Source organism: Mustela nigripes, chromosome 7 (assembly GCF_022355385.1).
Source record: "Mustela nigripes isolate SB6536 chromosome 7, MUSNIG.SB6536, whole genome shotgun sequence".
NCBI classification, from domain to species: domain Eukaryota; kingdom Metazoa; phylum Chordata; class Mammalia; order Carnivora; family Mustelidae; genus Mustela; species Mustela nigripes.
The window spans coordinates 118,424,248-118,451,349 of NC_081563.1; the positions used below are offsets into that span (position 1 = coordinate 118,424,248).

Below are 27,102 nucleotides of genomic sequence, written 5' to 3' on the forward strand. Positions count from 1 at the left end.
AAGAAATAGTACAGAGGATGCTATCTGCTCTTTTCCCAGTTTCCCTCGATGGTAAAGTCTTGCACAACTAACAGAACATCATAACCAGAGTATGGACATAGACACCAGCCGGCTGGTCTTACTCAGATTCCACCATTTTCCCGTTACTCACTTCGGGTCCAGTGCTGTGCGGGTTCGTGTGTCCGCCACCTGTCCCACTTCTTAGCACACGGAGGGTCCTTGTCACCCTTTTATAGCCACACTCCTCTCCCTCCCAGCCTGTGCATCACCCTCTCCCCTTCATCTCCCTGTCAACCACTGACCTGTTTCCCCTCTCTGTCATCAGGCCATTTCAAGAATGCTTTATAAATGAAGCAGTTCGGTAGATACCTTTTTGGGATTGCTTTTTTCACTTGGCATAATTCACTTGCGATTCATCCAAGTTGGTGCCTGTACCAGTAGCTGGTTTCTTTTCATTGCTCAGTAGTATTCCACGTTCTGGATATGCCACAGTTAGTTACACCGGTCACTGAAGGGCATCCAGGGTGTTTCTAGTTTGGGGGCCAGGACAAGTAAAGCTGCCATGAACACTCATGAAGGAGTTCTTTGTGAATATGTTCCCATTTCTATGATAAAAAATGCCCAAGAGTACGGTTGCTGGGTGATGTGATGATTGCATATTTAGTTTTAAAGGAAACTGCCAAAGTGCCCCTCACTGGCTGCCAATAGAGCCTGTGACTCTTGATCTCCAGGTTATGTATTTGAGCCCATAAGTAACAGATTACTTAAAAATAAAATCTTTTAAAAAATAAATAAATAAACTGCCAAACCATTTTCCAGGGTGGCGGTACCATTTTGCATTCCCAACAGCAATGTATGAGTAATTCAGTTTACCCGCATCCTCACCAGCACTTTTTCACTGTTTTGTAATTTAGCCGTTCTGATTAGGGCTGTGTAGTGATTCTCCCAGTGGCGGACGGATTGTGCTGTGCCTTGCCAACACCCCCTGCGGCACCAGGCCTGGTTTTGTGGGTTTCTGCTGGGCCGTCAGCATCATGGTGATCAGTAGCCCCTTGAAGGCAGAGCTTAAAGTCACTCATCTGGCTCCCACTCCCAGCCCAGGTATAGGTTTGTTTTAGTCCTCCTGGAGGAAAGGGCATTTGAAGTTAAGTTGCTGAGAAAAGCTGTCGGATCTGACCCAGGTCTTCGAAGCAAGTAGGGAGTGACGTTTGAATAGCACCTTCTGTTCCAGACAAAAAGCTGAGCATTTAATGAAGCAGGGATGGGCCTTCAGCGTTCTATGCCCCTGCTGTGGGCCAGCCCCAGACCAGGCTGGAATGAGATTCAGACCCCCAGCTCCCACCCTGGAGGTCCTGGTTCCCTGAAACCTGGTGGAGAATGGGGACTCGGACCAGCACTGGTGGAGTATTGAGGGAGCCGACTGGTGTGTGAGGTTTTCGCGTTACTGGGCGGAAGAGGGGGAAGGGATAGCAAGATGGGAGGATAGGGTTAACTGGGCCTTAAAAGAGGTGTTGCTCTTCGACCAGACAGGGAGGGGGTATCCAAACAGAGGGAAGGTAGAAGAGGAAAAGTCCAGGGGCAGCAGTAGGTCTCTCAGTGAGCTTGAGGAAGCAAGGTTAACATTCCTTAGCATTCCTGTCCTCTACTCTGCAATCACTGCCTCCCCTGGCACTGGATCAGGCTCTGTCACAGCCTGTGGCACCACGAACTTTATCATCTAGCCCAGGCCCCAACTGGAAAATAACCTCTGTATGGGACTATGAGGTGGAGGATGTCTTTGGCCCATGCTGGCATCCCCAGCTAGACGTGGCCTTGGCCTAGCAGGAGGGTGGGCAGGGCCTGTGTCTGTCTTGGTCATTGCTATGTCAGACCCCAATTCTCCTGCTCCAGAAATCCTTCTTAAGGCCAGTCAAGTGGGGCCTCAAACTTGAAAGAGATTCAGGAGGGTTGGGATCTTACCTTCTCCCTACCCTCCTCTCCCGTCTGCAGGTTCATCATGCCTAGTGGCGTATAAGAAGACCCCACCACCGGTCCCTCCACGCACCACGTCAAAGCCCTTCATCTCTGTCACGGTCCAGAGCAGTACTGAGTCTGCCCAGGACACCTACCTGGACAGCCAGGACCACAAGAGTGAGGTGACAAGCCAGTCGGGCCTGAGCAACTCGTCGGACAGCCTGGACAGCAGTACCCGACCGCCTAGTGTGACGCGGGGCGGAGTCACCCCAGCCTCGGAGGCCCCTGAGCCACCCCCAAAACATGCAGCTCTGAAGAGTGAACAAGGGACGCTGACCAGCTCCGAATCCCACCCTGAGGCCATCCCCAAAAGGAAACTGTCATCTATAGGAATACAAGTAGGGGTCCCTTTCGCACTCTTGTGTCCTCAGCCCACTCTGTGCACCTGCCTGTGTGTAATTACATCTGGTGGAGGCCTGCTAGGTCTCCGGGGCAAAGTGGTTTGTCTGTATTTTCGGGGGCTTGGCCCCACGTGGCCGGCCAAACCAGATTCCACCCACAGCCACATAGTTCTAACATTTGCCCACTCCCGTTGCGGTCTGCAGCTGTGGGCCTGTGGCCCTGCTCCTCTGATGCGCTGCCCCAGTGAATGTAGTTACACCCAGCCAGCCATCTCCTGTCCACTGTTCACTTGTCCACTGTCTGTCTGTCCACTCCACCCTTTGCCCTGTCAGCCAACGCGTGGGAGGTGGGACTGGCCTAACAGTTCTCTAATCCAAGGTCAGCTCGGGTGCGGAGGCCACAGCCCCGCTTGGCGGCGGGAGCAGCATGGAGCGTAGACGCCGATGGGCCTGGGGCCCAGGACCCAGAGCCCTTGAGCCATGGGGGTTGCTTGAGGGGAACATTACCCAGAGCCCTCTCGGGCCCTGGGGACAGGTAGGTGGCTCGAGGCACCAGGCCCATGTCAAATTGAGAAGTGTGATGCTGGTCCTGATGCCTCCCTCCATGGGAAGGGTATCCAGGCAGATATTTCCCCAGGACCAAGTGGCCAAAGCCAGCAGAACCTCCTGGAAGCCAAACTCACTGTATACCCACAACCGTGGCCCACAGCGGGGCAGGGCACACCAGCTTCCCCTCCACTGCTTCACTGCACCTTCTGCATGCACCAGACAGCAGTACTCTGTCTTCTGGCAGCCGAGCTGGGGCACCTGGAGCCCTGCTCTGGCCGGATCTGACTAAAGTGGACCACACTCCGGGCAGGGAGGGAGGGAGGACAGCTACAGGGAGTCTTGAGCTTGGGGAAGGCGGACCCCTCAGGGAGGTCAGGTTCGTGTGCGTTGTGGCTTGGGGCTGCAAGGGCTCCCCTGAGCAACCAGATACGGCCAAGTGGATGGCAGAGCGCTAAAATGCCCGAGGAACTTGAGACACGGAGGAGACCAAATGGCTCTGACCAGAGAAGGCTCACTAGCCACTTTCTTGTACTGTCCTGAATTATTTTCCCCCTAAGAGGTAACTCAGGGCTTTAGTTTCCCCACAAATACAGGAACAGAGTTGTCCAGGAGATTAATGGTTTCTGGGATCCTTCATAAGGAGTCCAGTCCCTGCCCTGTGCAACTGCTCCAAGGGGCATTCTTAGGGACATCAGAGTAGCCTAGTCTCTTGGGTCTTGTCACCCAGGGTCGTTGTTTGGGCAGCCCCACCCTCTCCTTGGCCAAACCAGAGGCTCCTGTCTTCCGAAGGTCTGAGTTAGGTTCACCGTTGATTCCTTTCATCTAGAAAGTTACATGGGGTTAAGGATCCTAGCTCTTGGATCCATCCAAGGCTTCTCCTCCCTAGGATTAATCCCCTCCCCAGGCCAAACTCTTGTCACAGATCTTTGAGATCCATGACGGTGCACTTCCCACGGACTCTTACTGTAGGAGGAATGCAACCGCATCCCCATGGCGAGGAGCCTGGTGCCTGGCCCTTGCCCCAAAAAGCCTTGTGGCCCCTGCCTTATCTGTGAAGACAAGGGACTGAGAGTCCCCAGTTTCCAAGGATACCCTGACAACCCTCATCCCACCCCTTAAGCCCTAGGTCAGGTTTGGGTTCTCCCTCATTCATGAGCAGTGACGGAAAGGCTGGCCTGCCTGCTTCATGGCCATGCAAATTGGTCCCAGAGAAGAAAGGCAGACTTTGGGCGTGACTGCTGCCGGGTTTCCTTCCACTTTAACAGGAGTGTAGAAAAAGTGCTAGCTAGCTTTTGCACTTGGCCCTGGCCCTGGTCCTGCCTACTGTTCCCCAGGCCCACCCACTGCTGAAAGTAACCTCAGCCATCCGGGCCCAGGGATGGCATCCCAGAGTGTCCTGGAACCTCACCGGCTATCACCTTGGGGTAGCTTCCAAATCCAGAACCGCTGTCCAAGGTCTGTCCCTGATACAGGCGCCTCCAGCCTGCCCTTCAGCTGCAGGGTTGGGGGGAGCGATCTTTGCCTCGAGACAGCCCCCAGCTTTGACTACACCAGATAACGGCTGTGGCTTTGTGTGTGTGTGTGTGTGTTTTCTTTCTCTCTCGTCGTCCTTCTTTTTTTTTTCTTCTCTCTGATGCGTGTAAAGGAGAGGACTAGAAGGAACGGTTCCCACCTCTCGGAGGACAACGGACCCAAAGCAATCGATGTGATGGCACCCTCCTCAGAGTAGGGAAAGCCAGTCATCTCCACCCCATCCCACCTCCCGCCCACCTGCCCGCCCGCCTCCGCGCGAATGAGCAGTGCCCGGCTTCACTGGGTCCGGCCTCGGGCCCGCGTGCAGTGTCCGCATGCCTCGTGCCTGTCTGTCCTTCTGCGTCGTCCCACTAATGTGAATTTCAGCAGCAAGTGTGGTGTTTGTTTTTTATTTTTGTCTTTGTCTCCGTGCCGTTGCTGTCGTTGTCCTTCAATAAGGTTGACTGCATTCAGCCAGTGCCAAAAGAGGAGCCCAGTCCCGCTACCAAATTCCAGTCCATCGGGGTTCAGGTAGAGGACGACTGGCGGTAAGTCGCACAGAGGTGGTGGCTGCTTCTCCCCCTCCTCTCCCTCCCTCTGCTCTCATCTCTCCTGCGCCTTCTCCTCCTGCTCTCCCTAACCCACTTCTCCTTGCTGGATTTCTAATAACCAAGCTGGGTTTGGGGTTCGGGCAGTGGCCCAGGCATGGGAAGCTGGGCAGGCAGGCGGGCGGGCCAGTAGTGAGCGCTTGCTCTGCGAGATTAATCAGCCCACGGGCGGGGGGGACGGCGAGGCCAGCAGAGACATGGCCCAGCACCCCAATGTTGGTGGTCTTCCTGGCCCCACTGCAGTAAACAGGCAACCTTATGACCTTGTCCGTGTGTGTGTGTGTGTGCGCGCGTGTGCGCACGCGCGTGTGCGCGGACGGGTGGGGCGAGGGCTGAGCAGAGAATGAGACGGGGGCTGTGGGACCCGCTTCAGGCGCATGGTGAGCAGACGATGCATCCGTTTCTCTGTCTCCCGTGTGTCCGGGTCGGGGTGGCCTCTGGTCTCTGGCCCTCCTGGTGACTCTCACCTCTTCCTGTCCCCACCCCCACTTCACCCCACCCCCCAGAAGCAGCGCCCCCTCTCACAGCATGTCCTCCCGACGGGACACTGACTCAGACACCCAGGATGCCAACGACTCAAGCTGTAAGTCATCTGAGAGGAGCCTCCCGGACTGTACCCCACACCCCAACTCCATCAGCATTGATGCCGGGCCTCGGCAGGCCCCCAAGATTGCCCAGATCAAGCGCAACCTCTCCTATGGAGACAACAGCGACCCTGCCCTAGAGGCGTCCTCGCTGCCCCCACCCGACCCCTGGCTTGAGACCTCCTCCAGCTCCCCGGCAGAGCCAGCGCAGCCAGGAGCCTGCCGCCGGGACGGCTACTGGTTCTTGAAGCTACTTCAGGCAGAAACAGAGCGGCTGGAGGGCTGGTGCTGCCAGATGGACAAGGAGACCAAAGAGAACAACCTCTCTGAAGAAGGTGAGTGCTGCAGGGACGGCCCCTGGGCTGGAGCGAAGGGGGCCTGGCTAATGGCCCCGGTTCCCTTCTCAGAATGGAGGCAAGGCCTAGAGAACGCACTGAGAGCCTTTCCACAGGAACCCGGTGGCCTGTCGGCCGGCCTCAACCCTCCCCGTCCACAGCCACAGGTCTCGGCAGCTGTGCGTTCTGGTATTCGCTTTGCTACTGCGGCTTTTGTCTTTTAAATGGGATTGCCTTGTGTTTCCTCTCAAATTTATCATCAACATGTAGATTTCCTGCTCTGAGAGAGGAGCAGTTAGCTCTGTCACATCTGCCTCCATGTCGGACACCACCATTTGGGGTTAAATAACCACCAGTAGTTCTGGGCACTGTGAGGATGGAAATACCGATCACTGCAGAGCCTGATACCATCCGATGATGTTATTTCCTTTCCCACATTTTATCTTTCCTAAAATGAATGACTGCCTCATCTTTTTTACACTTCATTTTCTAAGCTCTAATTTGTTACTTTCTGACACATCCCACCACATCTGCCAGCCTACATCTGTGTTATTTCCCAGATACGCGCACACATCAGATAACCTCATGATTTCATCTTTTTCCCGGTGCCCTCTAGTTCTCTGTTCTCATCTGGCCAGTTCACTCTCTGGGCCTTTTGCCTAGTTGCTGTCTAGAGACTTCCCTTTTTATCACCTGGGCCTGCCCTTGGCCACTGTCCCATGGTGGACACCCCACTTTCCAGACCACATGACCTTCTGCTTTCTTGGCTATAGTCCGTCATTTTGCTGCCACACACCTTCAATTCGAGATAAATTTTTGGAAACTGCGTATCTTTATTTAGACCTCACATGGTTGGGCTGGGTGTAAAGCTGAAAATAATAAATTATGTATATAAATGTGTAGGTTTATAGGGGTGTGTGTGTATGTGTGTGTGTGTGTGTAAATAACCTATAAATATATATACCTCTTAACACATTATATATATGTGTGTGTGCACACATGTACATACATACACACACACACCTATAAGCATAAAGTTGAAAATCATTTTCCCTCAGAATCTTTAAGGCTATATTGTGTTTAGCTTCTGTTACTTGTACTAAAGAGTTTGATGCATTCTGCTTCTCAGGCCTTTGTGTGTCTTTTATCGATGGAAGCTGTTAGGCTCTTCACTTGACCTCTTTTGTGAAATTCCTCAGTGCCATGCCGAGGACTGGGGCTTTGTTCATGTGCCAGCAACGGATAGGCCCCTCCTAGGTGGAGACACAGGTCTTTTGTTTCTGAGAAATAGTCTTGCATTAACCTTTGGGTGGTTTTTGTTTTTTTTGTTTTTACAATTTACTTTGAGAGAGAGCCCAAGCAGGGGGATCGGCAGAGTGAGCGGGAGAAGCAGACTCCTCACTGAGCAGGGAGCCCAACATGGCAGCCCGTCCCGGAACCCTGGGATCATGACCTGAGCTAAAGGCAGATGCTTAACCGACTGAGCCACTCAGGTGCCCCACCTTGCATTTACTCTTAAAAATAATTTCCTCACTTGAATTGTTCTCTCTCTCCAAAATTCCCATCACTCAGACGTGGGACCTGTCAGGTGGAGCCTCAGCCTCTGATCTTTTCTTCCTCATATCTATCTTTCAGTTGTCTCTTTCTGGAAGGCTTTCTTTCTCTTTACTTTTTGTCATGCTGTAACAACTTTATTGATCTGTGATTCACATGTCATGAAATTCACCCTTTTAAAGTTCAGTGGCAGTTAGTACACTCACAGTGTTTTAAAACCGTCACTACTAATTTCATTATCATTGCTCCAAAAAGAAACCCTGTAACTATTAGTAGTCCCTCCTCATTGGCTCCTCCTCCTTAGCTCTTAGCAACCACGGATTATGTCTCAGGGGATCTGCTGTTCTGGATACTTATACAAATGGAATCCTACAATATGTGGTCTTTTGTGTCTGCTTTTTTTTTTTTTTTAAGATTTTATTTATTTATTCAACAGAGATCACAAGTAGGCAGAGAGGCAGGCAGAGAGAGAGAGAGAGAGAGAGGAGGAAGCAGGCTCCCTGCTAAGCAGAGAGCCCGATGTGAGGCTCGATCCCAGGACTCTGGGATCATGAACTGAGCCGAAGGCAGAGGCTTTAAACCACTGAGCCACCCAGGCGCCCCTGTGTCTGCTTCTTTCATTTTGCATGAGGTTCTCAAGGTTCATCCAGGTTGTAGCATCCATCTGTCAGCACTTCCTTATTGCTGAACACTCCTGCACTTTGAGTAGACTTCATTTTATCCATTCATCTGGTGACGGACATTGGTTTGTTTCCATTTTCAGGCTAGTGTCCAGAACACTGCTGTGAACACGTGTGTGTTTATGTGAATGTGTGTTCATTTCTTTTGGACACGTGCCTAGGAGTAGAATGGCTGCATCACAGGGTAACTCTACGTTCAGCGCTGTGAGGAACGTGCCAAACTACTGCCCACAGTGGCTGCACCATATAACGTTCTCAAGAGTAGAATGTGAGGATGCTCATTCCTCCACATCCTCCCCAACACTTGGAATTATTGGTCTTTTTGAATCTAGCCATCCTAGTGGGTGTGAAATAGTATCTCCTTGTGGGTTTTTTTTTTTTAAGATTTTATTTATTTATTTGACAGAGAGAGAGATCACAAGTAGGCAGAGAGGCAAACAGAGAAAGAGAGAGGAGGAAGCAGGCTCCCTACTGAGCAGAGAGCCCGATGTGGGACTCGACCCCAGGACCCTGAGATCATGACCTGAGCCGAAGGCAGCGGCTTAATCCACTGAGCCACCCAGGCACCCCTCTCCTTGTGGTTTTTAATTTGTATATCCATGGCAGCTAATAATGTTGAGCATCTTTGCATATACCTGTCGGCTATTTTTATATTTTTGTTGGAGAAATCTTTGGAGATTGGGAGGTTTATCTCTAAACCCTGTCCATCAGGTGCTTCCTATGGCCATCTCTGTAAGAGGTCATTCTTCCTCTGTTCCTTCTTCGAGGTATTCTTTTTTTTTTTTAAACATGGGTGAAGCCAACTCTTGTTCTTTTCTTTTTTTTTCCAAAAATTTTATTTATGTAACAGAGAGAGAGGGAGAGAGCACAAGCACATGGAGTAGCAGGCAGAGGGAGAGGGAGAACCAGGTTTTCCCACAGAGCAGGAAGCCCAATGCCAGGCTCAATCCCAGGACCCTGGGATCATGACCTGAGCGGAAGGTAGACACTCAACGATCTGAGCCACCCTGGCACCCCGTGGCTGTTTGTTAATTGGGTTGTCTTTTTGTTGTTGAGTTGCAAGAGTTCTTTAGATGTTGTGAATAGTGGCACCTGTGTACATGGTAGTTTTTAATTCTGATGTAGTCCTATTCTTCTTTCACTGCTGTGCTTTTACTTATTTTTAAAGTTATGAATTAATTAATTTTATTAATTTAATAAAAGTTAAAATAAGGGGAGGGCGCCTGGGTGGCTCAGTCAGTTGGGCATCTGCCTTCCCCTCAGGTCATGATCCCAGGATCCTGGGATTGAGTCCCTCATCGGGCTCCTTGCTTGGTGGGGAGCCTGCTTCTCCCTCTGGCTGCCGCTTCCCCTGCTTGTGCTCTCTTTGTCAAATAAATGAGTAAATTATTTAAAAAACCTAAAATTTGGATAAAACATCAAGGCACTGAGAAACTAGCAGCTCTATGTGGGCAGGGTTTGTTGAAAGGTAGGCTTCTGTGGATACTTCAGAAAACTGATTTTAAATAATATATAGTAGAAATTATATCAGAATAACAAAGGAAACCAATTACATTAATAGAGAGTTATCAAAATGTATACTTTTTTAACACACTAAATGACATGTGGCCCCTGGGTGGCTCAGTGGGTTAGCCTCTGCTTTTGGCTCAGGTCATGATCTCGGTCCTAGGATCGAGCCCCACATAGGGTGCTCTGCTCAGCAGGGAGCCTGCTTCCCCCTCTCTCTGCCTGCTTATGATCTCTCTGTCAAATAAATAATTTTTTTAAGAGTTTATTTATTTATTTGACAGACAGAGGTCACAAGTAGGCAAAGAAGCAGGCAGAGAGAGGAGGAAGCAGGCTCCCCGCTGAGCAGAGAGCCCGATGCGGGGCTCCATCCCAGGACCCTGGGATCACGACCTGAGCCAGAAGCAGAGGCTTTAACCTACTGAGCCATCCAGGCACCCCGGTAATTCTATTTTTAGTTTTTTGAGGAAGCACCACAGTGTTTCTCACAGTCACTGTATCATTTTACACTCCCACCAGCAGTGCCCAAGGGTTCCAATTTCTCTACGTCCTTTCCCATACTTGTTTCCCATTTCTTTCAGAGCAGCCATCCTCACGGGTGTGAGGTGGTATCTTATTATAGTTTTGACTCACATTTCCCTAAGGATTAGTGATTTTGAGCATGGCTTCATATGTTTGTTGGCCATTCATAGGTCTTCTTTTGAGAAATATCTATGGAAGTCCTTTGCCCATTCTGAAGTCAGGTTGTTTGCTTTTTTTGTTCCGGAGTTTTAAGAAATCTCTCTATATTGTAAATATTAATTCCTTATCCAGATATATGATCTGCAAATATTTTCTCCCACTTTGTGGATTATGTTTTTACTATGTAGAGGACTTTTATGCTGCACAAAATTTTAAATTTTCATGAATTCGTTTTTTTGTTACCTATGCCTTTCATGTCAAAACCAAGAAATCATTACAAATCCAGTGTCCTGAAGCTTTTGTGCTCTTTTTTCTTCTCAGAGCTTTACTGTTGTAAAAGGTATTACATTTAGGTTCTTGATCCATTTTGAGTTCATCTTTGTATATGGCATTAGGTGGGTCTGACTTTTGCACGTGGGTGTCCAGCTTGCCCAGCACTGTCTGTTGGAAGGAGCGTCCTTCCCCATCTGTCTTGGTACCCTTGTCAAAACTCGTTTCCCCATATATGCAAGGGTTTACTTCAGGGCGGTCTGTTTTATTCCATTGATCTATATAGGTCAGTCTATATGCCAACACCACACTGTTTTGATTTCTGTGGCTTTGTAGGAGGTTTTGAAGTCACGAAGTTTGAGTCCTCCCATTTTGTTCTTTTTCAAGATTGTTTTGCATATTTGGGGTCCCCTGAGATTGCATAGGACTTTTAGGATGCGTTTTCCTATTTCTGCAAAAATACACTGTTGGGATTTTTGAAAGGGACTATGGCTTTGGGTAGTATTGACATTTAACAATATTAAGGCATGATGAACAGGGGATTGGCTTCTGTTTATTGTGTGTTTTATAGTTTCCTTTGTACAAGCCTTTCACCTCCTTGGTTACATACTTCTTAAATATTTTATACTATTTGATGCTAATGTAAATGGAACTGTCTTATAATTTCCTTTTCAGCTTATCTGTTGTTACCATATAGAAAAGCAACTCATTTTTATTAGCTTTGCATCCTGCTGCTTTGCTGAATTCACTTAATAATTCTGTGTGTGTGCATGCATGTGTCATCTCTGGAGTTTCCTACACAGAATATCATATCTGCAAACAGATAATTTTACTTCTCCCATTCCAATTTGGATGTCTTGTCTTTTCCTTGCCTAACTGCTCTGGCTAGAACTTTAGTACTGCTGAATACAAGTGGTAATAGTGGGTATCCTTGCCTTATCTCTGGTCTTAGAGGAAACACTTTTAGACTTTGATCGTTGAGTATGAAGCTCACTGTGGCTTTTTAATAGATGGCTTCTATTACGTTGAGGTAGTTTCCTTTTGTTCCTAGCTTGTTAAGTGTTTTTCTCATGAAAGGGTGTTGGATTTTGTCAAGTGCTTTTTCTGTATGAATTGAGATGATCGTGTGGTTGTTTTCCTTCATTCTGTTTATGTGGCATCTTAGTATATTAATTGATTTTCATGTTGAATCATCCTTCCGTTCCAGGCAGAAGTCCCACTTGATCATGGTATGTAACCCTTTTAATGTGCCACAGAGTTGTATTTGCTAGTATTTCCTTGAGGATTTTGGTATCGACATTCATAGGGATGTTGGTCTGTAACTTTCTTTTCTTGTAGTGTTTTTGTCTGGCTTCGGTTTCAGAGTAATGGGGCTTCACAGAATGAGTTAGGAAGTGTTTCTTCAATGTTTGGAAAAGTTTGAGGATTAGTAATTCTTTAAATCTTTGGTAAGATTCACCAATGAAGGGTTTTTCTTTATTGGGAGATTTTGAAGACTGATTCAGTCTCCTTATTAGATAAAAGTCTATTCCGATTTTCTATTTTTTCATGATTTAGTCTTGGCAGGTTTTGTCTTTCTAGGAATTTGTCCTTTTCATCCAGACTATCCAATTTATTGATGTGTAACTGTTTTAGTGTTCTTACAGTCGTTTTATTCCTATAGAATTGGTAATAATACCTCCACTTCCACTTCTGATTTAGTGTTTGACTTCTTTTTCTCTGTTGAGCTAAAGTTTGTCAGTTCTGCCGATCTTTTTGTTTCATTAATTTTTCTCTATTGTTTTTCTATTCTCTGTCTCTGCTCTAATCCTGTTTCCTTCTTCCTGCTGTCTTTGGGTTTTTTGTTCTTCTTTCTAGCTCCTTAAGTTGTAAAGTTAGATTGTTATTAAATTTGAGATCTTTCCTTAAGTTTTTAATGTGTCTATGGCCATAAATTTCCCTCTTAGCACTTGTTATATTTCCTAAGTTTGGATATGTTTTATTTTCATTCATCTCTCGGTATTTCCTAATTCCCCCTCTATTTCTTCTTTGATCCATTGGTTGTTTAAAAGTATATTCTCGGGTACCTGGGTGGCTCAGTGGGTTAGCCTCTGCCTTAGGCTCAGGTCATGATCTCAGGGTCCTGGGATGGAGCCCTGCCATCGGGCTCTCTGCTCAGCAGGGAGCCTGCTTCTCCCCCCTCCCACCCCCCGCCTGCCTTTCTGCCTACTTGTGACCTCTCTCTCTGTCAAATAAATAAATAAAATCTTAAAAAAAAAAAAAAAAAGTATATTCTCTCTTTTTCTCCCTTTCCCTCTCTTAGAAAAGGGAGGGGTTCCCAGGGTGGCCCAGTTAAGCGTCCAACTCTTGATTTTTGGCTCAGGTCATGATCTCAAGGTTGTGAGATCAAGCCCTACCTTAGGCTCTGTACTGGGCACGGAGCCTGCTTAGTGTTGCTTCTCTCTCCCTCTCTCCCTACCCCGTCTCCCTCCGCTCCCTGTGTCCCCCACCCAAACAAATAAGTATATTGTTTAATTACACAATTTTGTGAGTTTTCCAGTTTTCCTTTTGTTAAATTGATTTCTAACTTCATCCTGCTATGTTCAGAGAAGATACTGTGTATGATTTATATCTTTTTAAAAATCTGTTGAGACTTAACTTGTGGGTGCACCACTGGCTCAGTCAGTGGAGCATTGACTCTTGATCTTAAGGTCGTGAGTTCAGGCCCCATGTTGGGCCTAGAGTTTGATTTTGAAAAAACTTGGTTTGGCGGTGGGGTACTTAATGTATATTCTCTTGTTGGGTAGGGTGCTCTGTATTAAGTCTGATAGATCGAGGCTTACTGTGTTGTGTAAATGCTCTATTTCCTTACTTATCTTCTGTCTTGTACTATTATTGTGAGTGGGACATTGAAGTCTCCAACTATTACTATAGAACTGTCAGTTTCTCCCTTCTCTTCTGTTGGTTTTTGCTTTCATGTATTTTGGTGGGCATTAGGTGTGCGCCTGGGGGCTCAGGTCATGATCCCAAGGTCCTGGAATTGAGTCCCAAGTCGGGCTCCTTGCTCAGTGGGGAGGATGCTACTCCCTCTGGCTCTGCCTGTCCTGCCCCTCACCCTGCTTGTCCACTATCTCTCTGTGTCTCAAGTAAATAAAATGTTTTTTAAAAAGTTGTTACATTGGGGCGCCTGGGTGGCTCAGTGGGTTAAAGCCTCTGCCTTCAGCTCATGTCATGATCCCAGGGTCCTAGGATAGAGCCCCGCATCGAGCTCTCTGCTTGGTAGGGAGCCTGCTTCCCTTCCTCTTTCTCTGTGTGTGCCTCTCTGCCTACTTGCGATCTCTGTCTATCAAATAAATAATATCTTAAAAAGTTGTAAATCTTTTTGATGTACTGAATGTACCTGATTTGATTCTTTTTTTATTTTTTTAAAGATTTTATTTATTTATTTGACAGAAAGGCAGAGATAGAAAGAACACAGCAGGGGGGGTGGGAAAGGGAGAAACAGGCTTCCTGCTGACATGGGGCTCTATCCCAAGATGCTGGGATCATGACCTGAGCTAAAGGCAGAAGCTTAACAACCGAGCCACCCAGGCACCCACACCTTTGATTCCTTTTTTTTTTTTTTAATGGAGAAATAGCATATGTTTTTACACTTAATGCAACTTTTTAAAATTAACATATGATGTATTATTTGCCCCAGGGGTACAGGTCTGTGAATCATCAGGCTAACACATTTCACAGCACTCATGATATCACATACCCTCCCCAATGTCCATAACCCCACCACCCTATCCCTACACCCCCACTCCCCAGCAACCCTCAGTTTGTTTCATGAGATTAAGAGTCTCTTGTGGTTTGTCTCCCTCCTGATCCCATCTTGTTTCATGTTTTCCCTCCCTAACCCCTACGACACCCCGCCCTGCCTCTCAAATTCCTCATTTCGGAGAGATCATATGATAATTGTCTATCTCTGATTGACTTATTTTGTTCAGCATAATACCCTCTAGTTCCATCCACACCGTTGCAAATGGCAAGATTTCATTTCTTCTTATGGCTGCATAGTACCCCATTGTATATCTATACCACATCTTCTTTTTCCATTCATCTGCTGATGGACATCCAGGTTCTTTCCATGGTTTAGCTGTTGTGGACATTGCTGCTGTAAACATTCAGGTGCATGTGCCCCTTCGGATCACTACATTTGTATCTTTAGGGTAAATACCTAGTAATGCAATTGCTGGTTTGCAGGGTAGCTCTATTTTCAACTTTTTGAGGAACCTCCATACTCTTTTCCAGAGTGGCCGCACCAACCTGCATTCCCACCAACAGTGTAGAGGGTTCCCCTTCACGCCTTTGATTCTTAAGAACACCTTCTGTGTCCAAATGACATAGGGATTTTTTTCATGGTTTCAAAATTTGGTTGGGGTGTTTTTTTCCATTTTTTCATATTTAGGTATTTAATTCATCTGCAGTTCATGTCATGCATTCTACAATCTTATTTTGTTGTTTTTTGGTTTTGTTTTTGTTTTTTTCATTTGGAAAGCCAGTTGTCGGGGCAGCTGGGTGGCTCAGTCTGCCTTCGGCTCAGGTCATGGTCCCAGGGTCCTGGGATCAAGGCCCACATGGGGCTCCTTGCTCAGCAGGAAGCCTGATTCTCCCTCTCCCCCTGCTTGTGTTCCCTCTCTTGCTGTCTCTCTCTCTCAAATAAAAAAAGAAAATCTTAAAAAAAGAAAGAAAGAAAGAAAGCCAGTTGTCACAACGTCGGTTATTGACGTCACTACTTTCCTCACTGATTAGTGATACTGGTCAGACAGAACCGCTGCCAAATTTTACATACACAGGGGTGTGTTTCTAGGCTCTATTCTGTTCTGCTGCTGTTTTGTCTACTTCTACATTAAAATAGGTATTAACTGCCATAGCTTTTTAATATTCCTTGGTATCTGGTAGGGTGAATCTCTCTTCCTTATTGTGTTCAGAAATAAAAAGTTCACATATATCTTCATTTGTCCAATACTAATTCTGGAATTAGTATAGCAAATTCCTTGGAAAAATTTGCTGGAGCATTGCCTGGAAAGAGAATTTATAGATTAATTTGGGAATACTTGATACCTATAAAATACTGAGTCTTCTTAGCTATGAATAAAGCTTTTGTCTCTGTTTATCCAGCTCTCCCTTTTATATCCTTCTCTTCAGGTGTGACGAATTGCTCCATGATGGTTTGACATATTTTTATTAGGCTTATTTTTTGGTACTATCTAGATTTTTTTAATAGTAAAATCACTCAGTTTTCTATTCTGCATATTCTGATGAGTTATTTTGAGATTTGTACATAGAACTCATGTGCAGCAACTTTGTATAACTCTGTTCTCTTTGATGCATCTCTTATGATACATTATAAATAATATTTGCTACAATGACAATTTTGCATCAGATTTCAGTCTCTTGGCTAACTGCTAGAGCATCATGACCCCGTGGAACAGTAGGAAGAAAGTAGCACCATGCCCCTCCCCTGGTCCCGACCTTCCCTCATTCTGTGAATATTTACTGGCGCTTTTTCTGGCTTCTGGTGAGAAGGCAGTGAACAAAACCAAGCCCCTGCCCTCATGCGGCCTACATTCTCACGAGGAGAGACAGAAAATAACCAGATAAGCAAACAGCATGGACGATGTTTACATGTGTGACAGAGAAAACAGCACAGGAAGCAGGACGGTGAGGGATGGGAGCAGTGCGGCCGTCCCACACACGGTGGGGTGGGAATCGGCAGCAGCAGTCCTGGAGATCGGAGGGCAGAGGCAGTGGCCAGGACGGAGAGCTCCGGGGGTGGGCACGTGCCCGAGGGGCTGCAGGCCCAGGGAGCGGCCAGCGCGGCTGCAGCAGCAGGTGGGACGTGGGAGATGGGGTTGGGCGGCGGTGCCCCACACCACAGAGGGCCTCAGAGGTGGCATGAAAGGCTTGGCTTTGCTCTCTGAGGAGAACTCACTGGAGAGTTTTGAGTGCTGCAGCTTGACATTCTTTTTTAAAAAGGATGAATCTGGCTTCTCTGTTCAAAAGAAGTACGGGGCACAAGTAGAAAGTGGGGAAATGAGGAAGATGTCACCACAGTCTGGGTAAGACAAGACAGTGGTGGCCACGGAGCGCTTCTGAGACAGGACGCAGTTCTGGATACATCTGGAAGGCAGAGCTAGATTTCCTGACAGACTGAGTATGAAACAGTAAAAGGAGTCAAAACTGGCAAAGCCCCAGGCTTTAAGATTCTACAGGTAGTCCTCAGAGTACATGTTAAGGTCAGAAATGAGATGGCAGGGGACATCTGGGTGGCTCGAGTCCTGGGATCGAGCCCCGTATCGGGCTCCCTGCTCAGTGGGGAGGTCTGCCTCTCGCTCTCCATCTGCCTCTGTCCCTGGCTCATGCTCTCTCTTTCTCAAATAAGTAAATAAAACCTTTAAAAATAATAATAATAAAATACTGATGAACAAAAATGTTTTTAAAGAAATGAGATGATGGGGCACCTGGGTGGCTCAGTGGGTTAAGCCTCTGCCTTTGGCTCAGGTCATGATCTCAGGGTCCTGGGATCGAGCCCTGCATCGGGCACTCTGCTCAGCGGGGAGCCTGCTTCCCCCTCTATCTCTGCCTCCTCTCTGCCTACTTGTGATCTCTCTCTCTCTCTCTCTGTCAAGTAAGTAAATAAGATCTTTTTTAAAAAAAAGAAAGAAAGAAATGAGATGGCAGGGCGACTGCGTGGCTTAGTCCGCTAAGCGTCCAACTCGTGGTTTCAGCTCGGATGTTGATCTCCTGGTCAGAGACAGCCCCGCATGGGGCTCTATGCTCAGTGGGGAGTCTGCTTGAGATTCTCTCACTCCAGCCCCGCTCTCCACTCACACGTGCATTCCTTTTCCCCTCCCCAAAATAAATAAATTTTTAAAGAAAGAGAGGAGTGTGGGCGCCTGGGTGGCTCAGTGGGTTAAGCCGCTGCCTTCGGCTCAGGTCATGATCTCAGGGTCCTGGGATCGAGTCCCGCATCGGGCTCTCTGCTCAGCAGGGAGCCTGCTTCCTCCTCTCTCTCTCTCTCTCTCTGCCTGCCTCTCTGCCTACTTGTGATCTCTCTCTGTCAAATGAATAAATAAAATCTTTAAAAAAAAAAAAAAAAAAGAAAGAAAGAAAGAGAGGAGTGAGAGGGCAAAGCCTAGGGAGTAGAGAGAGACACCCCATACAGGAGGAAAGGAGGAGTGACGGGTGAGATGGGAGAGAAGACAGCCGGAACGCAGCGGAACAGTTTTTAAGAGAAGAGACTGCCGTGTCAGATGCTGCTGCTGGGCACCACAGGTCAGATCTAGAAACATAAGGTTATCGGAGACCTTCAAGAAATGGCCTATTGTGGTGAAAGGGGGCTGGTGGGTGCAGGGGCAGCCTGACTGGAGAAGGGTTCAAGGGAAACAGAAGTAACTGGAGACCGTGAGTACAGACAGTCCTATGGCTGACTTCTTCTGTACAGGGAACAGAGAAATGAAGGGATATAATGTCGGAGAACAGGGCTGGAGTTTTTTGTTCCTTTTGTTTGTAAACAGTGATAAAGGCATGTTTATACGTTGTTGAGAATGACCTGTGAGGAAGGGAAAATTCCTTATGCTGGAGAGAAAGGGGACAGCTGTTCGGGTGGTGTTCTTAGGTGAGTGAGAAGAAACTGAGTTAGTGCCCCAGTGGGAAACAGGCAGTTCCAGGGAGTGTTTGAGGGGAACAGAGCTTAGGATTGTGATATTCCTGACGAATGGATAGTAACCCACTCTATTTCTCTGGATATATGTTATGTTCTGCTTTAAAGTCTTGTGTGTTGTGAGTTCTATACAGCTGTCCTGCGGTCTGTCTGATATACCACGTCTTTCTGTGCAGTTACTTTCAGCCTTTCTCTCACTGTCCTTGTAGTCCTGTCTCCTATAATCAGCATATGTCTATATTTTGAGTTTTGTCCAGTCTCTTAATTTTTACTTCAGAAGTAGACAATGTAGTCCATTTATAATGGGATTTCTATATACTTAGGGTTGTTCCTACCATGTTATTTTGTGGTATCTGTTCTATTTTTTTCTCCTCTCTTGTCTTTTTTTTTTTTTTTTAAGATTTTATTTATTTGGGGCGCCTGGGTGGCTCAGTGGATTAAGCCGCTGCCTTCGGCTCAGGTCATGATCTCAGTGTCCTGGGATCGAGCCCCGCATCGGGCTCTTTGCTCAGCGGGAGCCTGCTTCTCTCTCTCTCTCTGCCTGACTCTCCGCCTACTTGTGATTTCTCTCTCTGTCAAATAAATAATAAATAAAATCTTTAAAAAAAAAGAAAAAAAAAAAAAGATTTTATTTATTTATTTGACAGAAATCACAAGTAGGTGGAGAGGCAGGCAGAGAGAGAGGAGGAAGCAGGCTCCCTGCTGAGCAGAGAGCCCGATGCGGGGCTCGATCCCAGGACCCTGAGATCATGACCTAAGCTGAAGGCAGAGGCTTAACCCACTGAGCCACCCAGGTGCCCCCCTCTCTTGTCTTCTTTTGGATTAACATGCCCCTCTTCTACTTCTCTTTCCTAGTATTGAGGCTGTATTAGTTGGTATTAAGTTTGCATACAAATAACTTAAAAAGAAAGAAAAAGTGGTTTGAAAACAAGACTTTATATCTTTCAAGTATGTCTGAGATAGGAATGCTAGAGCCCCAGGCTTGCTTTTTCTAAGGTTTGATGTTGTAGAATTGGCTTCCACTCACCAAATCTCATCATTCTGGGCACCTGAGTGGTCCCGTTGGTTGAATGTCCAACTCCTGCTTTCAGCTTAGGTCATCATCTTGGAGTCCTGAGATCAAGCCCCTGTCAGGCTCTGCACCCAGTGTGGAGTTCCTCTGCCCCCAGCTCGCACTCATCCTCTCTTCTCTCTCAAATAAATAAATAAAATCTTTGTAAAACAAAAAATCTCATCGTTCAGAGTGGCTGCTGGATTCCAGAAGTCCCAAGTGCATTCCAGCCAGCAAAGGAACCGGAAGAGCACAAGGGCAGCGCAGCCGCACACACTTCTTTTTCCACCCACGTTATCGCTCATTTCAAGGGTAGCCAAGGGAATGAATGCCTGGGTCCAAGCTGCTACGTGCCCAGTTAAAACTCGAAGGTCCCCATACATCTCTTATTTTCAGAATCCTGTGCTGTGCTTAGCAGAATGTGTGCGTTACAAAGCTGCAACATAAGTCCTTACTCGAATCCTAATTCTACTGTAGCTTGTTAGAGGATTCTGATCTTGTGCAAACCTTCCCTGTTTTCCATTTGACAATACTTTCTCCTGGAAAATTCACACCATGCCTAAAAAATATTTCTGTATTTTTACTTTATTTGAATAAAGTTGCTCTTTGACATGAAGAAAAAAAACTCAGGTGCTATTTCTGAGGGATAAAGAGAAACAAACTTTGGAGACCATTAGCTGTAACGGCCACAGGAGTTAGAGACTGCACTGCTATTCTTTCAACCCTTAAAATCTTAACATTAAATTATTTAACATCTTCACCTTTCTCTCAGACAACACAAGGACTTTAGATATGATTTATCTAATTGTTTTCTTATGGTTAACCCCCCCAACTGATGATTCTTATATAATTACAGGAATCATTACTTATACATGTATGTATTTATATTTATCTGTGTTTATCATTTTCTTTGCTCATCCTTCTTATATTTCAGATCTTCCTTCTTTGAGAATTCTTTTCTTTGCTGAGTATATTCTTTATCTGTTTTAAGATTCATCTTTTTTTTTTTTTTTTGTAACCTCTATACCCCATGTGGGGCTTGAACTCCCGACCCCAAGATCAAGAGTGGCACACTCTACCAACTGAGTCAGCCAGGCACCCTCTGAGTATATCCTTTAGAACTTCTTTAGTGAGAACCATTAACTCAGTTATTTTGTTTTCATTCTTCTTCTTATTCTTTATATACATGCAAAGAGCAGAGTAAAGACAAAAAGAATCCTCATGTATCCACCACCTTTTTTATAAATAGAATGTTACCATCTTTTAAGTCCAGTGGTATCACCTTCCTTCTGCTGTAGCAGTAAGCACTATCCTAAAATTTGTTATCCTCAAGTTAATTACATTCTTGCTTTTCTTTATACGTAGATGTGTAACCCTAAGGAATATAATGTTTTGTTTTGCCTGTGTCTGAATTTTCTACTAGCAGAAGCACAGGGTATGCCTATTTTTCTGAGGCTTGCCCTTTTTTTTTCTTGTTTTCCTCTTTTCTTTTCTTTCTTTCTTTTTTTTTTTTTTTTTTTTTTTTAGTAGGGCTTGAACTCACAACCCTGAGATCAAGACCTGAACTGAGGTCAAGAATCAGATGCTCAACCCTCTGAGACACCCAGGTGCCCTGAGGCGCCCTGATAAATGCCTTTTTTAATTCAACCTTGTGTTTGAGTTTTGAGCTACATCCATGTTAATGCCTGTACCTAGAAAATATTCTTCTCATTGTTAAGTAGCATTACACCATTGAATATACTATTCTCTGCTCCACTGATGAGCCCTTGAATTGTTTCTGGTTTTCATCTGTGAATAATTCTTTTATAACAGCTTTGAGATACTGTTTACATACCATAAAATTCACCCCTTTAAAGTATACGGTTCAGTGGTTTTTGTTATATTCATGGAGCTATGCAATCATCACCACCTAATTTTAGAACATTTTCATCACAGTAGAAAGAATCCTTGTACCCATGGAGTCATCATTCCCGGCCCCTCTCTTCCCTGCCCTCCCACCCCAGGCAAACACTAATCTGCTTTCTTCTCTGTGGATTTTCCCATTCTAGATATTTTCATATAAATGGCATCACAATATATGTGGTCTTTTGTGTCTAGCTTCTTTCATTTTGCATATATATATTTTTAAGATTTTATTTATTTATTCGACAGAGAGAGATCACAAGTAGATGGAGAGGCAGAGAGAGAGAGAGAGAGAGAGAGAGAGAAGGAGACTCCTTGCTGAGCAGAGAGCCCGATGTGGGACTCGATCCCAGGACCCTGAGATCATGACCTGAGCCGAAGGCAGCGGCTTAACCCACTGAGCCACCCAGGCGCCCCTCATTTTGCATATTTTTGAGGTTTATCCATGTTATAACATAAATTGTTTTTTTATTTTTTTTTTTAAGATTTTATTTATTTGACAGACAGAGATCACAGGTAGGCAGAGAGAGAGGGGGAAGCAGGCTCCCCGCTAAGCAGAGAGCCCGATGCGGAGCTCAATCCTAGGACTCTGGGATCATGACCTGAGCCGAAGGCAGAGGCTTTAACCCACTGAGCCACCCAGGCACCCCCATAAATTGATATTTTGTTCCTTCTAATTGCTGAATAAAATTCCATTGTATGGATATACTATATTTTCTTTATCCATTTTTCAGTTTTCTGGTTGCTTGCAATTTTGGTGTCAGGTCTAAAAAACCATTGCTTAGGGCACCTGGGTGGCTCAGTGGGTTAAGGCGCTGCCTTCAGCTCAGGTCATGATCTCAGGGTCCTGGGATCGAGTCCCGCATCGGGCTCTCTGCTGAGCAGGGAGCCTGCTTTCCTCTCTCTCTCTCTCTGCCTACCTCTCTTGTCTACTTGTCATCTGTCTGTCAAATAAACAAATAAAATCTTTAAAAAAAAAAAAAAAAGAAACCATTGCTTAATCCAGGATCTTTAAGATTTACTCCTATTTGCTTCTAAGAATTTTATAATTTTATCTGTTATATTTATGTCTGTGAGTTAGTTTTTATGTATGGTATGAGCCCACTCAATCTTTTATATTTAGATATCTAGTTGTCCAGTACCGTTTGTTCGAGTGATTATTCCTTCCTCAGTAAATAGTTCTTGGTACGCTTGTCAAAAATCAACTGACCATAAATGTTAAGAATTCATTTCCAAACTCTGAATTCTATTCCTTCGCATTGATGCACATGTGTATACTTACGCCAGTACCACACTGTCATGATTACTATAACTTTGAAGCAAGTTTTGAAATTGGGAAGTGTGAGTCTTCCAACTTTGTTCTTCAGATAAAAATACAAATAAAACAAGTTTATAGGGGCACCTGGGTGGCTTAGTGGGTTAAGCCGCTGCCTTCGGCTCAGGTCATGATCTCTCGTCCCGGGATCGAGTCCCGCATCGGGCTCTCTGCTCGGCAGGGAGCCTGCTTCCTCCTCTCTCTCTCTCTGCCTGCCTCTCTGCCTACTTGTGATCTCTCTCTGTCAAATAAATAAATAAAATCTTTAAAAAAAAAAAAACAAGTTTATAGCCAGCTCTCAGCTTCTCACTAAAGGAAGTTCTAAAGTATGTACTATGATCTTGCATTTCCATGAGTTTTGGGATCACACTGTCGATTTCTGCCCCCAAAAAAGCTGGTATTTTATTTTGATAGGGACTGTGTGAAATCCGTAATTCGATTTGGGGAATATTGCCATCTTACTGTTAAGTCTTCCAATCCATGCACGTGGGCTGTCTTTTCATTTACCTAAGTTTTTAAAGCTTTTCATAGTATTTTATAGTTCTCAGTATATAAATCTTACATTTATTTTGTTGAATTTATTTCTAAGTATCTTATTCTTTATGCTGTTGTAAATGGATTGTTTTCTTAACCTCATTTTCAGATTGTTTATTGTTAGTATATAGCAAGACAATATATTTTTGTATGTTGATCTTGTATGCTGCAACCTTACTAAATTTTGAGGAGGGGGAAATTCCTTAGGGTTTCTTATGTACTAGATAATTTCATCTGAAAATAGAGTTTTATTTCTTTCTAATCTGGTTTCTTTTTATTTTTTGCCTAATGGCCTGGCTTCAGTGTTACCTACACGTGGCAAGAGTTGGGCACCCTTGCTTTTGTCTCACTCCTGATCTTAGGGTGAAATTATTCAGTCTTAAACCATTAAGTGTGAATTAAGCTATGGATTATTATGAACATTTCTGACCATATCTTCACCCAGTTTGTGACTTGTCTTTTTACTTTCTTTATGGTAACTTCTAAGTAAACATATTCTTAATTTTAATGTAAAGTTATCAGTCTTTTCCTCATATGATTTATACTTTTTTTGTAGCTTAAGAAAACCCATCCTTCTCCAAAAATCAAAAAGATATTTTACTGTTTTGGGGGGGGACACCTGGCTGGCTCAGTCTGTCGCTTTTGGTCTCAGGGTCATGGGTTCAAGCCCCACACTGGGTATAGAGATTGCTTAAATAAATAAACTTAAAAAAATAATACACAAATACACAAACACACACACACACACATATATTTTAAAGATTTTCTTTTTAAATAATCTCTACACCCGGGGCACCTGGGTTGCTCAGTTGGTTGAGTGACTGCCTTCAGCTCAGGTCATGATCCTTGAGTCCTGGGATCGAGTACCGCATTGGGCTCTCAGCTCACGGGGAGTCTGCTTCTCCTTCTGACCTTCTCCTTGCTCATGCTCTCTCACTCAAATAAATAAATAAAATATTTAAAAAATAATAATAATCTCTACACCCAACTTGGGGTTCAAACTCAAAACTTATCTTGGCTCTCTACTCTCCTTGTGATCTCTGTCAGATGAATAAATAAAATCTTAAAAAAAAAAAGAAGAAGAAGAAAAAGTCTTTTCCAGGGGCACCTGGCTGGCTCAGTTGGTGGAATACACAACTCTTGATCTTGAGGTCATGAGTTCAAGCACCATGTTGAGTGTAGAGATTACTTTGAAATCTTTTAGGGGCACCTGGGTGGCTCAGTGGGTTAAAGCCTCTGCCTTCAGCTCAGGTCATGATCCCAGGATCCTGGGATCCAGCCCCGCATCAGGCTCTCTGCTTGGCGAGGAGCCTGCTTCCCTTCCTCTCTCTCTGCCTGCCTCTCTGCCTCCTTGTGATCTCTGTCTGTAAAATAAATAAATAAAATCTTTTTTAAAAAGTTAAAAAAGGGGCGCCTGGGTGGCTCAGTGGTTTAAGCCTCTGTCTTCGGCTCAGGTCGTGATCCCAGGGTCCTGGGATCCAGCCCCACTTTGGGCTCTCTGCTCAACAGGGAGCCTGCTTCCTCCTCTCTCTCTGCCTCCCTCTCTGCCTACTTGTGATCTCTGTCAAATAAATAAAAATCTAAAAAATAAAATAAAATAAAAATAATAAATAATAAATAATTTTAAAACTTTTTAAAATAATGTATCTTTTCTACTACGGTATGTCATATGGCTGTTTTCCCATTCATAATCTTTTTTTGTTTGCACCTACCTCCTTTTTATTTTGATCAGCCTGGCAGGGTTTATTAATTTTTTTTTTAAAGATTTTATTTATTTGTCAGAGAGAGTGAGAACGAGCACTGGCAGATGGAGGCAGAGGGAGAAGCAGGCTCCCCGCCGAGCAAGGAGCCACATTTCACAGGCTTTTTCAGGGGGTCAGAACTCACAGGGGCCGTGGTTCAGTACCCAGTAACCACAGGGGTCCCTGGGTGCCATGGTTTTATGGAAGGAAGCTGCGGGACTTGATCCCAGGACGCTGGGATCATGACCTGAGCCGAAGGCAGCTGCTTAACCAACTGAGCCACCCAGGCGTCCCAGGGTTTATTAATTTTATTAATCCTCTATTATATCTTGGTCTATTTATTAAATTTCTGCTCTTTTGGGATTCATTGTATTGTTCCTTCACTAATGTCTTAAACTGGATACTTATTTTTTTCCAGCCTCTGAAAACATGTTTTGAAACCTCTGGATCTCTTTAAGTACTACTTTAGCCATATCTAACAAGTTAGGACATGTAATATTTCCAAATGCCACTGTGATTCCTTTCACCAGTGTGTTACTTAGATGTTTATGGTTTTGTTTTTTAAGTAAACCCTACACAGCATGGAGCTCAAAATCACAATTTTGAGATCAAGTCGCACATTCCACCAACTGGGCCAGCCAGGCACCCCTATTTTTGTGTTTTTAATCATGAAGAGTTTATATATGAAAACCTTATTCCTCTTGTATGGCTAAATAATACTCCATTGTATGTATGTATATACCATTTTATTGATTTATCTGAGAGAGCACAAGAGTGGGGAGGGAGAAGCAGACTCCCTGCTGAGCAGAAAGGGTTGATTCTGGGATCATGACCCAAGCCAAAAGCAGACGCTCAACCACTTGAGTCACCCGGACATCCCTCCATTCATCTATTGCTGAGGACTTGGGTGGCTTCCACCTTTGACTACTGTGGATAATGCCACTATGAATACTGGCATACAGGTAATCTGTTTACTCTCTGCTTTCATTTATTTGGGGGTATATACCTAGGAGTAGAATTTTTTAGTTATATGGTAACTGGATGGATGTTTAACTTTTTTTGAGGTGAACTGCCAGACCGCAGCAGTAGTGCCATTTTACATTCCCACCAGTGAGGCACAAGGGTTCTGGTTTCCCCACATCTTTGCAAACTTTGGGTTTTTGGTTTTGATGGTTTTATTTCATTAACAGGTATCCTAATGTGGGTGTGAAGTGATATCTTGTGGTTCTGATTTGCAGCTCCCTGATGGCTAGTGATGTTGAGGATACACTTACTGAACATTGGTGTATATGGAAATGTCTGTTCAGCTCCATGCTCCTTTTTTAATTGGATTATTTTTGTTGTGGGGTTATAGGAGTTCTGGATGTTAACCCTTTATTAGATACGTAATTTGCAAGCAATTTTCCCATTTGGTGGGTTGTCATTCCACTTTCTTCATAGTATTCTTTGCTACATAAAAATTTTCCATTTTACTAAAGCCATATTTATCTTTTGTTGCCTGTACTTCTGGAGTCTTAAACTACTGCCCAGTTCAAAGTCATAAAGATTTGCTGTTTTTATCTAAGAGTTTTATAGATTAGATAGATTCATTCTTAATGAATGAACTTCATTCATTTGCTTGTAGATAGTAGTTGTAGATTTGCAACTTCATTCTTCTGCTTGTAGATAGTTTTTCCAGCACTCTGTCTTTCCCCATCCACACTCATTCTGGAATGACAGAATACTACACCCAAAGGAACTCACCCCACACTTTTCCATTGTTGTAGTTGAGAAATTTGCTGTTGAATTAATTTCTTTAGCAGAAAGATTGTTTTTAATCTTTCCTTGCCCTTTGGCTGCTTTCTAGGAGCATCTCTGTCTTGTATTTTACCGGCAATGTGAATTTGCTTGGGATTCATTTGGCTCCTGAGTACCAGGTGTCAGCTATTTCTGGAAAGTTCTAAATCATGTCTGCTCTCTTCTTGTAGAGCTGACCCATGTACACAGAGGCCCACTCTCTTTAATGTCTCTCAGCCCCTTTCTTTTTTGATAGTTTCTTTCATATTTAGTTGCTGCTTTTATTTCTTAAGAAATTAGGTACCCAAGTGCAGTCTTATGGTTGGGAATTCTCAGAAGACACCTTTCCTTTTATTCCTACTTCACTCTAGACCAAGTGTCTCCATTACCTGTCTTAAGAAGGGGGTGAGGAGTGGCTCATTTTATTCCTGGCAGGTTATTTATTTGAAAAAAGATCTT

General features: G+C 44.9%; 1 protein-coding gene and 1 long non-coding RNA gene across 6 annotated transcripts in view; one reads left to right on the forward strand and one right to left on the reverse strand.

Moving 5' to 3' along the window:
* Nucleotides 1–27,102, forward strand: part of DLGAP4 (DLG associated protein 4) — a 192,487-nt gene that overhangs the window by 159,857 nt on the left and 5,528 nt on the right. For 3 of the 4 annotated variants that reach the window (XM_059406938.1, XM_059406939.1, XM_059406941.1), the window contains 3 exons: nucleotides 1,990–2,351; nucleotides 4,875–4,963; nucleotides 5,530–5,942. In XM_059406938.1, the coding sequence (XP_059262921.1) occupies nucleotides 1,990–2,351; nucleotides 4,875–4,963; nucleotides 5,530–5,942 (864 nt within the window). Of the gene's footprint in view, nucleotides 1–1,989; nucleotides 2,352–4,548; nucleotides 4,629–4,874; nucleotides 4,964–5,529; nucleotides 5,943–27,102 lie in introns of all 4 variants that reach the window. The other variant, XM_059406940.1, reaches the window with a different exon arrangement.
* Nucleotides 1–27,102, reverse strand: part of LOC132021893 (uncharacterized) — an 85,941-nt gene that overhangs the window by 13,742 nt on the left and 45,097 nt on the right. The gene's annotated exons all lie outside the window — the stretch shown is intronic.